Source organism: Drosophila miranda (genome assembly GCF_003369915.1).
Source record: "Drosophila miranda strain MSH22 chromosome Y unlocalized genomic scaffold, D.miranda_PacBio2.1 Contig_Y1_pilon, whole genome shotgun sequence".
In the NCBI taxonomy this organism is placed as follows: Eukaryota; Metazoa; Arthropoda; class Insecta; order Diptera; family Drosophilidae; genus Drosophila; species Drosophila miranda.
Window position 1 is genome coordinate 22124121 of NW_022881603.1, and position 15774 is coordinate 22139894.

Sequence of the window (15774 nt, forward strand, 5' to 3'; positions counted from 1 at the left end):
AAAATCTGTGGCATCCACATTTTTAAAGATACGATAAAGCCAAAAACGCAGAATCGTAGAGGATGACTATATGTTCTAGAGTGTAAAATCTCAACCAGATCGTATAATTATTATAGCCAGAATCAAGAAAACAATTTCATTCTTTCTTGCTCTGTCTCTCTCTAACACACAGGTTTCATGGTCGGTTTTGCCAATTGCAAAATATGAGTTCAAGGATCTCAGAACCTATAAGAGCCAGAGCAACCAAATTTGGTATCCACACTCCTGTGATATCGGACCTTGACCGTTTCGTGTCCAAATTTCGCCACCCCCCCTTCCGCCCCCGCAAAGGACGAAAATCTGGGGCATCCACAAATCTCAGAGACTATTAAGGCTAGAGTAACCAAATTTGGTATCCGCACTTCTGTTAGATCTCACTATAATACGTATATCTCAGAATTTCGCCCCACCCTTTTCCAGAGAGTGCCAGAGACCTTGCACCATTTAAATTTCTGTTATTTTTTTAATTGACGCTCAATGTGCTCCTTTCCTTCCTTTCTCCTTGCAGCGACGACATCATGCGAGGGATAACTCGGCAGCACTCGGACAACCGACGATGCTTCGCAACACTGGTCCGTGCCAGCGTCGCCGAGTGACATTCGCAGGAATAACGGCTCTTTGAATGTGGCCTCCCATTTGGAAATTGACGAATTTAATAAAAACCACAGCAAAATGGACGTTTCGGCCATAAAATATGGAGTAGAACAGCAGCAGGAGAACTGGAGTATATTCGACAACAATGCTACAAGCAGTGGCCGAGGCAGTGGCAGTGGAAAGCTGCTGGTATTGTCAGGCCTTGCTTCGCTGCTGCTGGGCACGAAGTGGCGACGACGACGCAGACGACGCAAACACAACGACAATGCCAATGACGACGTTGAAGCAGAAGCAACAGCAGAAAGAGCAAGGGAAGCAGCAACAACGAGTCGCAATAATGATAATTGCAATTATTCTACAACCAATGATTTCAATAAAATCACTAAATTACTGCTAATTACGTACATTCTACTGATAACAGCGAGCACAATTTGTCAAAGCTCCGCACAGGCGCCAGCATCGGCGTCGGGGCCGCCTTCGACAGCATCCGCTGGTGGATTGGGCGCGGCCTTCCTGAAGTCGGGCGGAGCCTCCTACAATAACCAGTTGCCGCAGCAACAGCTCTTTGCCATGCTGGCCAAGAATGGTGCAGGCGCAGGAGCGAGAGGAGGAGGTGGGGACTACACCAATCTCGGCCTCGCCTCGTCCCGCCAGCACTTCCTCTCGCTGCACGAGGACGAATCCGATGGAGAAGTGGACATGGATGATGATGATCTGGCCGCACTGCATGTCCCACTGGCCGCATCAGCCACATCTCCCCAGCAGCTCTCGTCCATTCAATTCGCTTCGCTGGAGACCAACGGATTCGTGGCGGACGATGGCGATCAGTACGAGCAGGCGGAGAAGGAACTGGCAGCCGCCGCGGCAGCGTCCAATGCGAACCACAACAACATCAACTGCCCCAAGGAGTGCAAGTGCCAGAATATCCTGTTCGACTGTGATAAGCTGCATCTGGAGAGGGTGCCCGCCCTTCCCAACCATGTTCAGACTCTGTTAGTATTATTATCTATGCCACGTAGGGGGGATGAAATGACAAACACCACCCCCAACAGCATAAATTGGAGTGTGTGGAACAACCCTCGCCACGAAATTTGTTCCCATTTTTCACATTTTTTCGGGTGGGGGCTGCGATTTTATCGTCGCGCTTTTAATCAATTTAATGCATGGCAAAATTATGCAAAAGCTGTTTCGTTCGTTTCTTATCGGCTGCCACGCGTCGATAATTATGGCGTTATTGAAGTGCATTCGTCAAGCCGGGGATTTTCGCAAAAATGCAATCAATTAAGTTATATCTCTATTCCCGCTTCCCAGGCATCTGGCGAATAACAAGCTGAACGACACGACCGTCCTGGATATGCGAAATCTGTCCAATCTGGTGAAGGTGTAAGTGTTTACTCTCGCAATTACTCTCCATTTATTAGAGTGTTCACTAACCTTAATCGCTCTCTCGTTCAGAACACTGAAACGCAACTTGCTGGAGGTGATACCCAAGTTCACGGGGCTGACTGGACTCAAGCACTTGATATTGGCCAACAATCGAATACGAAGCATCTCCAGCGAGGCTCTGGCAGTACTGCCCATGCTCAAGACCCTGGATTTGTCCAGGAATCAGCTGCACAGCATCGAGGTCAACTCTTTTCCCAAGTCAACGCGCCTAGCGCACTTGTGAGTGTCCAAGGAGTGTACCAGCAGTGAAAGCAGTCCGTAACTCATTTCCTTTTGTAGAATACTGAACTGGAATGAGATAGCCAATGTGGATGAGCACTCGTTTGCGGCACTGAACAACCTGACGGACCTTGAGCTGAACAACAATCGCTTGAACAGCTTGCCGGTGGGCGTGTTCAAGAATCTTAACCGTTTGAAGAAGCTGTAAGCTGATGTCGCTGATGAATTATGATTTTCCCAAGATCTTAACTATCTGATTCACGTATTTTTCAGCGCACTTAGCTACAATCATCTGGAGATTAACTGGTCCACGTTTCGGGGTCTTCTATCGCTGCAGAGGCTTCAGCTAAAGTCAAACCAAATCCGATCGCTGCAGGACGGCGTCTTCTATGTCATGCGGAACATTGAGAGCATCGAGCTGGATCACAACCAAATCAGTTCGCTCTCCCGGCAGGGCCTTTTCAACCTGACAAAGCTGCACCACCTCTCGCTGTCGAACAACTCTATCTCCCGCATCGAGCTGGACACTTGGGAGTTTACTCAGTCTCTAGAGTCCCTCGATCTGTCGCACAACTCCATCAGCGAGTTCAAGCCGCAGCATTTGGACTGCTTGCAGCGATTGAAGCAGCTCAATTTGGCCCACAACAAACTGCAGTATCTACAGGAAAACACCTTCGATTGCGTTAAGAATCTAGAGGAATTAAATTTACGTCGCAATCGTCTGACCTGGATCATTGAGGATCAGAGTGCCGTTGCACCGTTCAAGGCCCTGCGCAAGCTGCGACGCCTCGATCTGCACGGCAATAATTTGAAACAGATCAGTGGCAAAGCCCTCAGTGGCCTTAATAACTTGGAGCTGCTGAATCTAGGCTCGAATGCTCTCGCCAGCATCCAGCCGAATGCGTTCGAGCACATGCTCCGACTGCAGAAGTTGATCTTCAAGTCCCTGAACTTCATTTGCGACTGCGAGCTCATTTGGTTCCACCAGTGGCTACAGAGTCACTTTGCCATGCAGGCCCCCCAGTTACTGGCCACCGTGGTCTGTGGCTATCCCGAGCATCTGCTGGATCGTCAGCTGCTCACACTGACCAACTCGGAGCTGATATGTGGTGAGTAGATGCCTAGACCCAATGCCTCTTCACCGAATCCAATAATCTAAAGCTAAAATTTCCCTAGCTGACTCGCCGAAACCAAAGCTTAAACGGGAGCCGGACAATATGTTGGCCGTGAAGGGTGCCAACATCACATTGGAATGCATTGCCAGCTCTCCCACAGCCGCCTCACTGGCGGCCGCCGATGAGCTAAAGATCAAGTGGCGCCACGACAATCAGCACATTCAGGAGCGTCCAGGGGCCCTGCACGATGGAGCCAGCACAGAGACTCAAATCCATCACGACCAGAGCACCAATCAGACCAGCATCTATGGATATCTACGGCTGACCAATGTGACCTACGAGAGTGCAGGACGCTTTCAGTGTGTGGTCTCCAATGCCTTTGGGACGACCTATGCGCAAAAGTTCAAGATATCCATAGGAAGTAAGTACCACATGCCACATAATCGTATCGGTTTCACTCACAATAATCGTAATGTTCTCTCTTTAAAAGTTCATCCCAGTTTCATGCACGTGCCTTCTAACCTCACACTGGACGCCGGCGAAACAGCCAGACTTGTGTGCTCCGCCAGTGGAGACCCTATGCCGGAGATAGCTCTGCAAAAGTTTGGGGCCACTGATTTCCCAGCGGCTACCGAGCGTCGCCTTCAAGTTATACGCGAGGAAAACGCCTTTCTCATAACCAACGCCAAGCCCAGCGACTCGGGCATTTACACGTGCACGGCGGAGAGCGCTGCTGGCGAGATCAAGGTGAACGCCACGCTGATGGTGAATGGTACGTGTGGCAAAGCATCTGCTTTTGGGGCTCCTAGTGATGTTTCTTTCCCTACTATAGACAAGCCACAGCATTCCATTCCCCTGGTGCATCAGGAGGTGGTTGTCGGGCGCACGTGTGTGCTTGAGTGCCTCAGTGAGGCAGCGAACGCAGAGCTGGAGCTGGAGCATCCCCACCGCGAATGGTTTAAGGAGAACAAGCCGATCCACATCTCACCAACGACGGCGGAAGGAGAGCGCTACTACTTTACGAGCAGCAAGGAACTGCTCGTGATTCTGAACGCCCAATCGAATGATGCGGGACACTATCGCTGCGAGATTACGGACAATTCGCGCACTCTTACCCTGCAGTCGGAGCTGGTGGTGGTCAAGGAGAATCTCAATTGGGATGTTCTGCTGCTGGGTATAGTCCTGCTGACTGTGACCTGCGTCCTGGTCGATTGCTGCATCATTTGGTGCACCCTGCGCTACCAGAAGCGAAAGTTCCTGCTGAGCCTTGCTGCCGAACGGCTGGCAGCGCGCACCCACGCCAGTCAGCATTCCACTCTGGACAAGGATCAAACCCATTTGACAACGTTGAATCCCACCATGCTGAGGCCCCACCAGTCCCAGCTTGTTCTAGATGGTATTCCTTCCCAGCAGCAGCCAGCGCAACTGCGACCGCGCAGTCTCGATCTGGGATGCGGCGATAGCCAGGGGGGGGCTCACAGTCGACTTATTGTGACCACAACGCCTTCGTATGAGCAACGCTGCCTGGAGCAGGGTCTGACGCTCAGCTATCTGCAGCAAACCGACTTAGAGGCACAGCAGGATCATCTGTCCAGCAAGGATTCGGGTACTGGCTCGGATGCGGCAGTCAAGCGCAGCCTGGAGGACTTTGCCGTGGCCATGAGCACCAGGCATAAGAATCACCCGCACACAGATGACGAAGAAGATGGAGACAATGATCTGCAATATGCTCCCACACGAGCTCTGGGCATCTCAGAGTACCGAGTGGCCGACGCCGATCAGCAGCATTTCCTGCAAAACAACAATCACAACTACGATGGGGGCGGTGGTGCAGGTGCGGGTGGTGGTGGTGTGGCAGGTGCAGCACCTAAAGTGCTTCCACGTAAATGCAGCGCCGGTGCTGGTGCCGGTGTCAGTGGAAGTGCTGCCAGCAGTTACAACGCCATTCAGCAGGCCACCACAGTGGACATCTAAGAGAAGGCTAAACCAAATTAAGAAAGCAGCAAAATATATACCAAAACGAGGGGGAACGTTGTGAGTTGCTGCGGACACCGCAACTCTACAGTTATACCCGATACTAAGTCAGTATGGCTCTCCTCCGGCAGACGCTGCTAATATTAAACGACACGACAAAGAGTGCGTGCGAGAGAGACAGAAAATCAGTCTGAGCGTGACGTCGGGCGCTGCGTAGCCAGTGCAAATTTATTTGTTCCTTTTGGCTATAAAAATTATCTGATCTGGTCCAGATTCAGCAATCTGATAGATATGGTCGTTATCTATGATTCTGCGTTTTTAGTTTTCTCAAATGTGCAATATTGTGGATGCAACAGATTTTCGTCCCTTGTGGGGGCGGAAGGGGGTGGGGCGAAGTTCTGAGATATACGTTTTGTAGTGAGATCTAACAGAAGTGCGGATACCAAATTTGGTTACTCTAGCCTTAATAGTCGCTGAGATTTGTGGATGCCCCAGATTTTCGTCCTTTGCGGGGGCGGAAGGGGGTGTGGCGAAATTTGGACACGAAACTGTCAAGGTCCGATATCACAGGAGTGTGGATACCAAATTTGGTTGCTCTGGCTTTTATAGGTTCTGAGATCCTTGAACTCATATTTTGCAATTGGCAAAACCGACCATGAAACCTGTGTGTTAGAGAGAGACAGAGCAAGAAAGAATGAAATTGTTTTCTTGATTCTGGCTATAATAATTATACGATCTGGTTGAGATTTTACACTCTAGAACATATAGTCATCCTCTACGATTCTGCGTTTTTGGCTTTATCGTATCTTTAAAAATGTGGATGCCACAGATTTTCGTCCTTTGTGGGGGCGGAAGTGGGAGGGGCAAAGTTTTGAAATATTTTTGTAGCAGTGACATATCACAGAAGTCTGGATCCAAAACATCGTTGCTCTAGCTCTTATAGTCTTTGAGCACTAGGCGCTGAAGGGGACGGACAGACGGACAGACAGACATGGCTCAATCGACTCGGCTATTGATGCTGATCAAGAATATATATACTTTATGGGGTCGGAAACGATTCCTTCTGGACGTTACACACATCCACTTTTACCACAAATCTAATATACCCCAATACTCATTTTGAGTATCGGGTATAAAAACAAAACAAGTGGCCTGTGGCTGCCCCACCGTGACCCGTCACACCCCAAAATGAACAAAGACTGTTTAAACCGAAATTTGTAATGTTTAATCGCACTCCCATGAAGGAGAGCGAACCAGAGAGAGGAGGCCTTATCTATTGCCTATGCTATTGATTGCTATTCTATGTATGACAGCTATATAAACATACCAGTGTCTTCGTAATTTATGAAATAAATCATTTAAATGGATTTACTATTATACCTATTATAACTAACCCTTATTGATAATCACCTGTATAGCCAGCCGTACCGTATGCCTAGGACATACCCATCGTGTATTTTATAATTTTGTTTCGCTTGTGATATTATTTATTATTTTGATTGCCCGAGTTTTAAGCGTAACATAAAACACACACACACACTCTCACATTATTCATTCTGTAAATAGCCCATAGTTTAGCTCTAACTAAACCACAAGTAATTTTGTAAGTCTATCCACACCCAACACTACGATCCACGAAATGGACTTCTGTAGAGTGGGGTGGGAGTGGGTACTGTTCGGGGCAGAACCCAGCCGATTAGCTGCTTGCCAAATAGCACCTAATTCTTAGCCCTCAGCCGCTTATTTTGTTTGTTACTTATGTCTATGTCACTCATTTGTTTGTTAAAGCTTTGCGCTTGCTTGCCCTGCTAAACGCTCTCTGCCAGCTCGCTCTTCGCTATCACCGCTTTGCGTCTGCCTACGGACGTCGGCCGAGCGAAGCTGCGCTTAGCGATCGGAGCGGCAATGTAAAGGGCAGGCAAGCCACACTTGCAATTTGGATGTCACGCATTAAAGAACATATCGTAATTTTATTTCTGCGCAGAGTTTTATTTAATTCGAAATAATTAGTCGGCCGATTGGGGATAAAAAACATTATCTCCACAGGTACCATCGATGGATATTTTGATAATGGATAATCTACTCGTACTATTTGTTTGAAATTGAAATTTATTTGACTTATGATTAATTGGCTTTGACGAAATCATTGGATTACAATTGGATTAAATTGAAGCCGGATGTTAATTAAATGATGCATTATTCAAAGTATATAAAAACATAAATACTATATAGATTTTATCAGTTTTTACTGGCAAAAGGATGCAGGACGCTTGTTTTTATTGGAATTGGTAAAAACAAGATCAGTAAAATGCTGTGTCAGGTGGAATCCTCTGAGCTATCGCTATAGGCGGCTAGAAGGGATAGCGCACTTAGCTACAATCATCTGGAGATTAACTGGTCCACGTTTCGGGGTCTTCTATCGCTGCAGAGGCTTCAGCTAAAGTCAAACCAAATCCGATCGCTGCAGGACGGCGTCTTCTATGTCATGCGGAACATTGAGAGCATCGAGCTGGATCACAACCAAATCAGTTCGCTCTCCCGGCAGGGCCTTTTCAACCTGACAAAGCTGCACCACCTCTCGCTGTCGAACAACTCTATCTCCCGCATCGAGCTGGACACTTGGGAGTTTACTCAGTCTCTAGAGTCCCTCGATCTGTCGCACAACTCCATCAGCGAGTTCAAGCCGCAGCATTTGGACTGCTTGCAGCGATTGCAGCAGCTCAATTTGGCCCACAACAAACTGCAGTATCTACAGGAAAACACCTTCGATTGCGTTAAGAATCTAGAGGAATTAAATTTACGTCGCAATCGTCTGACCTGGATCATTGAGGATCAGAGTGCCGTTGCACCGTTCAAGGCCCTGCGCAAGCTGCGACGCCTCGATCTGCACGGCAATAATTTGAAACAGATCAGTGGCAAAGCCCTCAGTGGCCTTAATAACTTGGAGCTGCTGAATCTAGGCTCGAATGCTCTCGCCAGCATCCAGCCGAATGCGTTCGAGCACATGCTCCGACTGCAGAAGTTGATCTTCAAGTCCCTGAACTTCATTTGCGACTGCGAGCTCATTTGGTTCCGCCAGTGGCTACAGAGTCACTTTGCCATGCAGGCCCCCCAGTTACTGGCCACCGTGGTCTGTGGCTATCCCGAGCATCTGCTGGATCGTCAGCTGCTCACACTGACCAACTCGGAGCTGATATGTGGTGAGTAGATGCCTAGACCCAATGCCTCTTCACCGAATCCAATAATCTAAAGCTAAAATTTCCCTAGCTGACTCGCCGAAACCAAAGCTTAAACGGGAGCCGGACAATATGTTGGCCGTGAAGGGTGCCAACATCACATTGGAATGCATTGCCAGCTCTCCCACAGCCGCCTCACTGGCGGCCGCCGATGAGCTAAAGATCAAGTGGCGCCACGACAATCAGCACATTCAGGAGCGTCCAGGGGCCCTGCACGATGGAGCCAGCACAGAGACTCAAATCCATCACGACCAGAGCACCAATCAGACCAGCATCTATGGATATCTACGGCTGACCAATGTGACCTACGAGAGTGCAGGACGCTTTCAGTGTGTGGTCTCCAATGCCTTTGGGACGACCTATGCGCAAAAGTTCAAGATATCCATAGGAAGTAAGTACCACATGCCACATAATCGTATCGGTTTCACTCACAATAATCGTAATGTTCTCTCTTTAAAAGTTCATCCCAGTTTCATGCACGTGCCTTCTAACCTCACACTGGACGCCGGCGAAACAGCCAGACTTGTGTGCTCCGCCAGTGGAGACCCTATGCCGGAGATAGCTCTGCAAAAGTTTGGGGCCACTGATTTCCCAGCGGCTACCGAGCGTCGCCTTCAAGTTATACGCGAGGAAAACGCCTTTCTCATAACCAACGCCAAGCCCAGCGACTCGGGCATTTACACGTGCACGGCGGAGAGCGCTGCTGGCGAGATCAAGGTGAACGCCACGCTGATGGTGAATGGTACATGTGGCAAAGCATCTGCTTTTGGGGCTCCTAGTGATGTTTCTTTCCCTACTATAGACAAGCCACAGCATTCCATTCCCCTGGTGCATCAGGAGGTAGTTGTCGGGCGCACGTGTGTGCTTGAGTGCCTCAGTGAGGCAGCGAACGCAGAGCTGGAGCTGGAGCATCCCCACCGCGAATGGTTTAAGGAGAACAAGCCGATCGACATCTCACCAACGACCACGGAAGGAGAGCGCTACTACTTTACGAGCAGCAAGGAACTGCTCGTGATTCTGAACGCCCAATCGAATGATGCGGGACACTATCGCTGCGAGATTACGGACAATTCGCGCACTCTCACCCTGCAGTCGGAGCTGGTGGTGGTCAAGGAGAATCTCAATTGGGATGTTCTGCTGCTGGGTATAGTCCTGCTGACTGTGACCTGCGTCCTGGTCGATTGCTGCATCATTTGGTGCACCCTGCGCTACCAGAAGCGAAAGTTCCTGCTGAGCCTTGCTGCCGAACGGCTGGCAGCGCGCACCCACGCCAGTCAGCACTCCACTCTGGACAAGGATCAAACCCATTTGACAACGTTGAATCGCACCATGCTGAGGCCCCACCAGTCCCAGCTTGTTCTAGATGGTATTCCTTCCCAGCAGCAGCCAGCGCAACTGCGACCGCGCAGTCTCGATCTGGGATGCGGCGATAGCGAGGGGGGGGCTCCAGGAGCAACGCTGCCTGGAGCAGGGTCTGACGCTCAGCTATCTGCAGCAAACCGACTTAGAGGCACAGCAGGATCATCTGTCCAGCAAGGATTCGGGTACTGGCTCGGATGCGGCAGTCAAGCGCAGCCTGGAGGACTTTGCCGTGGCCATGAGCACCAGGCATAAGAATCACCCGCACACAGATGACGAAGAAGATGGAGACAATGATCTGCAATATGCTCCCACACGAGCTCTGGGCATCTCAGAGTACGACGACTTGGAGTTGTATGAGCTGACTCATTCGGTGGCCGACGCCGATCAGCAGCATTTCCTGCAAAACAACAATCACAACTACGATGGGGGCGGTGGTGCAGGTGCGGGTGGTGGTGGTGTGGCAGGTGCAGCACCTAAAGTGCTTCCACGTAAATGCAGCTCCGGTGCTGGTGCCGGTGTCAGTGGAAGTGCTGCCAGCAGTTACAACGCCATTCAGCAGGCCACCACAGTGGACATCTAAGAGAAGGCTAAACCAAATTAAGAAAGCAGCAAAATATATACCAAAACGAGGGGGAACGTTGTGAGTTGCTGCGGACACCGCAACTCTACAGTTATACCCGATACTAAGTCAGTATGGCTCTCCTCCGGCAGACGCTGCTAATATTAAACGACACGACAAAGAGTGCGTGCGAGAGAGACAGAAAATCAGTCTGAGCGTGACGTCGGGCGCTGCGTAGCCAGTGCAAATTTATTTGTTCCTTTTGGCTATAAAAATTATCTGATCTGGTCCAGATTCAGCAATCTGATAGATATGGTCGTTATCTATGATTCTGCGTTTTTAGTTTTCTCAAATGTGCAATATTGTGGATGCAACAGATTTTCGTCCCTTGTGGGGGCGGAAGGGGGTGGGGCGAAATTCTGAGATATACGTTTTGTAGTGAGATCTAACAGAAGTGCGGATACCAAATTTGGTTACTCTAGCCTTAATAGTCGCTGAGATTTGTGGATGCCCCAGATTTTCGTCCTTTGCGGGGGCGGAAGGGGGTGTGGCGAAATTTGGACACGAAACGGTCAAGGTCCGATATCACAGGAGTGTGGATACCAAATTTGGTTGCTCTGGCTCTTATAGGTTCTGAGATCCTTGAACTCATATTTTGCAATTGGCAAAGCCGACCATGAAACCTGTGTTAGAGAGAGACAGAGCGAGAAAGAATGAAATTGTTTTCTTGATTCTGGCTGTAATAATTATACGATCTGGTTGAGATTTTACACTCTAGAACATATAGTCATCCTCTACGATTCTGCGTTTTTGGTTTTATCGTATCTTTAAAAATGTGGATGCCACAGATTTTCGTCCTTTGTGGGGGCGATCACAGAAGTCTATCACAGAAGTCTGGATCCAAAACATCGTTGCTCTAGCTCTTATAGTCTTTGAGCACTAGGCGCTGAAGGGGACGGACAGACGGACAGACAGACATGGCTCAATCGACTCGGCTATTGATGCTGATCAAGAATATATATACTTTATGGGGTCGGAAACGATTCCTTCTGGACGTTACACACATCCACTTTTACCACAAATCTAATATACCCCAATACTCATTTTGAGTATCGGGTATAAAAACAAAACAAGTGGCCTGTGGCTGCCCCACCGTGACCCGCCACACCCCAAAATGAACAAAGACTGTTTAAACCGAAATTTGTAATGTTTAATCGCACTCCCATGGAGGAGAGCGAACCAGAGAGAGGAGGCCTTATCTATTGCCTATGCTATTGATTGCTATTCTATGTATGACAGCTATAGAAACATACCAGTGTCTTCGTAATTTATGAAATAAATCATTTAAATGGATTAACTATTATACCTATTATAACTAACCCTTATTGATAATCACCTGTATAGCCAGCCGTACCGTATGCCTAGGACATACCCATCGTGTATTTTATAATTTTGTTTCGCTTGTGATATTATTTATTATTTTGATTGCCCGAGTTTTAAGCGTAACATAAAACACACACACACACTCTCACATTATTCATTCTGTAAATAGCCCATAGTTTAGCTCTAACTAAACCACAAGTAATTTTGTAAGTCTATCCACACCCAACACTACGATCCACGAAATGGACTTCTGTAGAGTGGGGTGGGAGTGGGTACTGTTCGGGGCAGAACCCAGCCGATTAGCTGCTTGCCAAATAGCACCTAATTCTTAGCCCTCAGCCGCTTATTTTGTTTGTTACTTATGTCTATGTCACTCATTTGTTTGTTAAAGCTTTGCGCTTGCTTGCCCTGCTAAACGCTCTCTGCCAGCTCGCTCTTCGCTATCACCGCTTTGCGTCTGCCTACCGACGTCGGCCGAGCGAAGCTGCGCTTAGCGATCGGAGCGGCAATGTAAAGGGCAGGCAAGCCACACTTGCAATTTGGATGTCGTTAAAGAACATATCGTAATTTTATTTCTGCGCAGAGTTTTATTTAATTCGAAATAATTAGTCGGCCGATTGGGGATAAAAAACATTATCTCCACAGGTACCATCGATGGATATTTTGATAATGGATAATCTACTCGTACTATTTGTTTGAAATTGAAATTTATTTGACTTATGATTAATTGGCTTTGACGAAATCATTGGATTACAATTGGATTAAATTGAAGCCGGATGTTAATTAAATGATGCATTATTCAAAGTATATAAAAACATAAATACTATATAGATTTTATCAGTTTTTACTGGCAAAAGGATGCAGGACGCTTGTTTTTATTGGAATTGGTAAAAACAAGATCAGTAAAATGCTGTGTCAGGTGGAATCCTCTGAGCTATCGCTATAGGCGGCTAGAAGGGATAGCGCACTTAGCTACAATCATCTGGAGATTAACTGGTCCACGTTTCGGGGTCTTCTATCGCTGCAGAGGCTTCAGCTAAAGTCAAACCAAATCCGATCGCTGCAGGACGGCGTCTTCTATGTCATGCGGAACATTGAGAGCATCGAGCTGGATCACAACCAAATCAGTTCGCTCTCCCGGCAGGGCCTTTTCAACCTGACAAAGCTGCACTACCTCTCGATGTCGAACAACTCTATCTCCCGCATCGAGCTGGACACTTGGGAGTTTACTCAGTCTCTAGAGTCCCTCGATCTGTCGCACAACTCCATCAGCGAGTTCAAGCCGCAGCATTTGGACTGCTTGCAGCGATTGAAGCAGCTCAATTTGGCCCACAACAAACTGCAGTATCTACAGGAAAACACCTTCGATTGCGTTAAGAATCTAGAGGAATTAAATTTACGTCGCAATCGTCTGACCTGGATCATTGAGGATCAGAGTGCCGTTGCACCGTTCAAGGCCCTGCGCAAGCTGCGACGCCTCGATCTGCACGGCAATAATTTGAAACAGATCAGTGGCAAAGCCCTCAGTGGCCTTAATAACTTGGAGCTGCTGAATCTAGGCTCGAATGCTCTCGCCAGCATCCAGCCGAATGCGTTCGAGCCGACTGCAGAAGTTGATCTTCAAGTCCCTGAACTTCATTTGCGACTGCGAGCTCATTTGGTTCCGCCAGTGGCTACAGAGTCACTTTGCCATGCAGGCCCCCCAGTTACTGGCCACCGTGGTCTGTGGCTATCCCGAGCATCTGCTGGATCGTCAGCTGCTCACACTGACCAACTCGGAGCTGATATGTGGTGAGTAGATGCCTAAACCCAATGCCTCTTCACCGAATCCAATAATCTAAAGCTAAAATTTCCCTAGCTGACTCGCCGAAACCAAAGCTTAAACAGGAGCCGGACAATATGTTGGCCGTGAAGGGTGCCAACATCACATTGGAATGCATTGCCAGCTCTCCCACAGCCGCCTCACTGGCGGCCGCCGATGAGCTAAAGATCAAGTGGCGCCACGACAATCAGCACATTCAGGAGCGTCCAGGGGCCCTGCACGATGGAGCCAGCACAGAGACTCAAATCCATCACGACCAGAGCACCAATCAGACCAGCATCTATGGATATCTACGGCTGACCAATGTGACCTACGAGAGTGCAGGACGCTTTCAGTGTGTGGTCTCCAATGCCTTTGGGACGACCTATGCGCAAAAGTTCAAGATATCCATAGGAAGTAAGTACCACATGCCACATAATCGTATCGGTTTCACTCACAATAATCGTAATGTTCTCTCTTTAAAAGTTCATCCCAGTTTCATGCACGTGCCTTCTAACCTCACACTGGACGCCGGCGAAACAGCCAGACTTGTGTGCTCCGCCAGTGGAGACCCTATGCCGGAGATAGCTCTGCAAAAGTTTGGGGCCACTGATTTCCCAGCGGCTACCGAGCGTCGCCTTCAAGTTATACGCGAGGAAAACGCCTTTCTCATAACCAACGCCAAGCCCAGCGACTCGAGCATTTACACGTGCACGGCGGAGAGCGCTGCTGGCGAGATCAAGGTGAACGCCACGCTGATGGTGAATGGTACATGTGGCAAAGCATCTGCTTTTGGGGCTCCTAGTGATGTTTCTTTCCCTACTATAGACAAGCCACAGCATTCCATTCCCCTGGTGCATCAGGAGGTGGTTGTCGGGCGCACGTGTGTGCTTGAGTGCCTCAGTGAGGCAGCGAACGCAGAGCTGGAGCTGGAGCATCCCCACCGCGAATGGTTTAAGGAGAACAAGCCGATCGACATCTCACCAACGACGGCGGAAGGAGAGCGCTACTACTTTACGAGCAGCAAGGAACTGCTCGTGATTCTGAACGCCCAATCGAATGATGCGGGACACTATCGCTGCGAGATTACGGACAATTCGCGCACTCTCACCCTGCAGTCGGAGCTGGTGGTGGTCAAGGAGAATCTCAATTGGGATGTTCTGCTGCTGGGTATAGTCCTGCTGACTGTGACCTGCGTCCTGGTCGATTGCTGCATCATTTGGTGCACCCTGCGCTACCAGAAGCGAAAGTTCCTGCTGAGCCTTGCTGCCGAACGGCTGGCAGCGCGCACCCACGCCAGTCAGCACTCCACTCTGGACAAGGATCAAACCAATTTGACAACGTTGAATCGCACCATGCTGAGGCCCCACCAGTCCCAGCTTGTTCTAGATGGTATTCCTTCCCAGCAGCAGCCAGCGCAACTGCGACCGCGCAGTCTCGATCTGGGATGCGGCGATAGCCAGGGGGGGGCTCACAGTCGACTTATTGTGACCACAACGCCTTCGTATGAGCAACGCTGCCTGGAGCAGGGTCTGACGCTCAGCTATCTGCAGCAAACCGACTTAGAGGCACAGCAGGATCATCTGTCCAGCAAGGATTCGGGTACTGGCTCGGATGCGGCAGTCAAGCGCAGCCTGGAGGACTTTGCCGTGGCCATGAGCACCAGGCATAAGAATCACCCGCACACAGATGACGAAGAAGATGGAGACAATGATCTGCAATATGCTCCCACACGAGCTCTGGGCATCTCAGAGTACGACGACTTGGAGTTGTATGAGCTGACTCATTCGGTGGCCGACGCCGATCAGCAGCATTTCCTGCAAAACAACAATCACAACTACGATGGGGGCGGTGGTGCAGGTGCGGGTGGTGGTGGTGTGGCAGGTGCAGCACCTAAAGTGCTTCCACGTAAATGCAGCGCCGGTGCTGGTGCCGGTGTCAGTGGAAGTGCTGCCAGCAGTTACAACGCCATTCAGCAGGCCACCACAGTGGACATCTAAGAGAAGGCTAAACCAAATTAAGAAAGCAGCAAAATATATACCAAAA

General features: G+C 49.2%; 1 protein-coding gene and 1 pseudogene across 1 annotated transcript in view; both read left to right on the forward strand.

The window, feature by feature from the left end:
- Positions 1-10611, forward strand: part of LOC117191848 (leucine-rich repeats and immunoglobulin-like domains protein 1) — a 34961-nt gene extending 24350 nt beyond the window's left edge. Inside the window, exons 2-10 of the mRNA XM_033396614.1 lie at positions 548-1625; positions 1945-2016; positions 2089-2298; positions 2359-2502; positions 2572-3407; positions 3475-3834; positions 3904-4185; positions 4246-4947; positions 10096-10611. Coding sequence (XP_033252505.1) covers positions 712-1625; positions 1945-2016; positions 2089-2298; positions 2359-2502; positions 2572-3407; positions 3475-3834; positions 3904-4185; positions 4246-4947; positions 10096-10565 — 3990 coding nt within the window. The 5' untranslated portion in view covers positions 548-711 and the 3' untranslated portion in view covers positions 10566-10611. The remainder of the gene's footprint in view (positions 1-547; positions 1626-1944; positions 2017-2088; positions 2299-2358; positions 2503-2571; positions 3408-3474; positions 3835-3903; positions 4186-4245; positions 4948-10095) is intronic.
- Positions 10612-12169: 1558 nt separating this feature from the next.
- LOC117191496 lies at positions 12170-15774 on the forward strand (annotated as a pseudogene).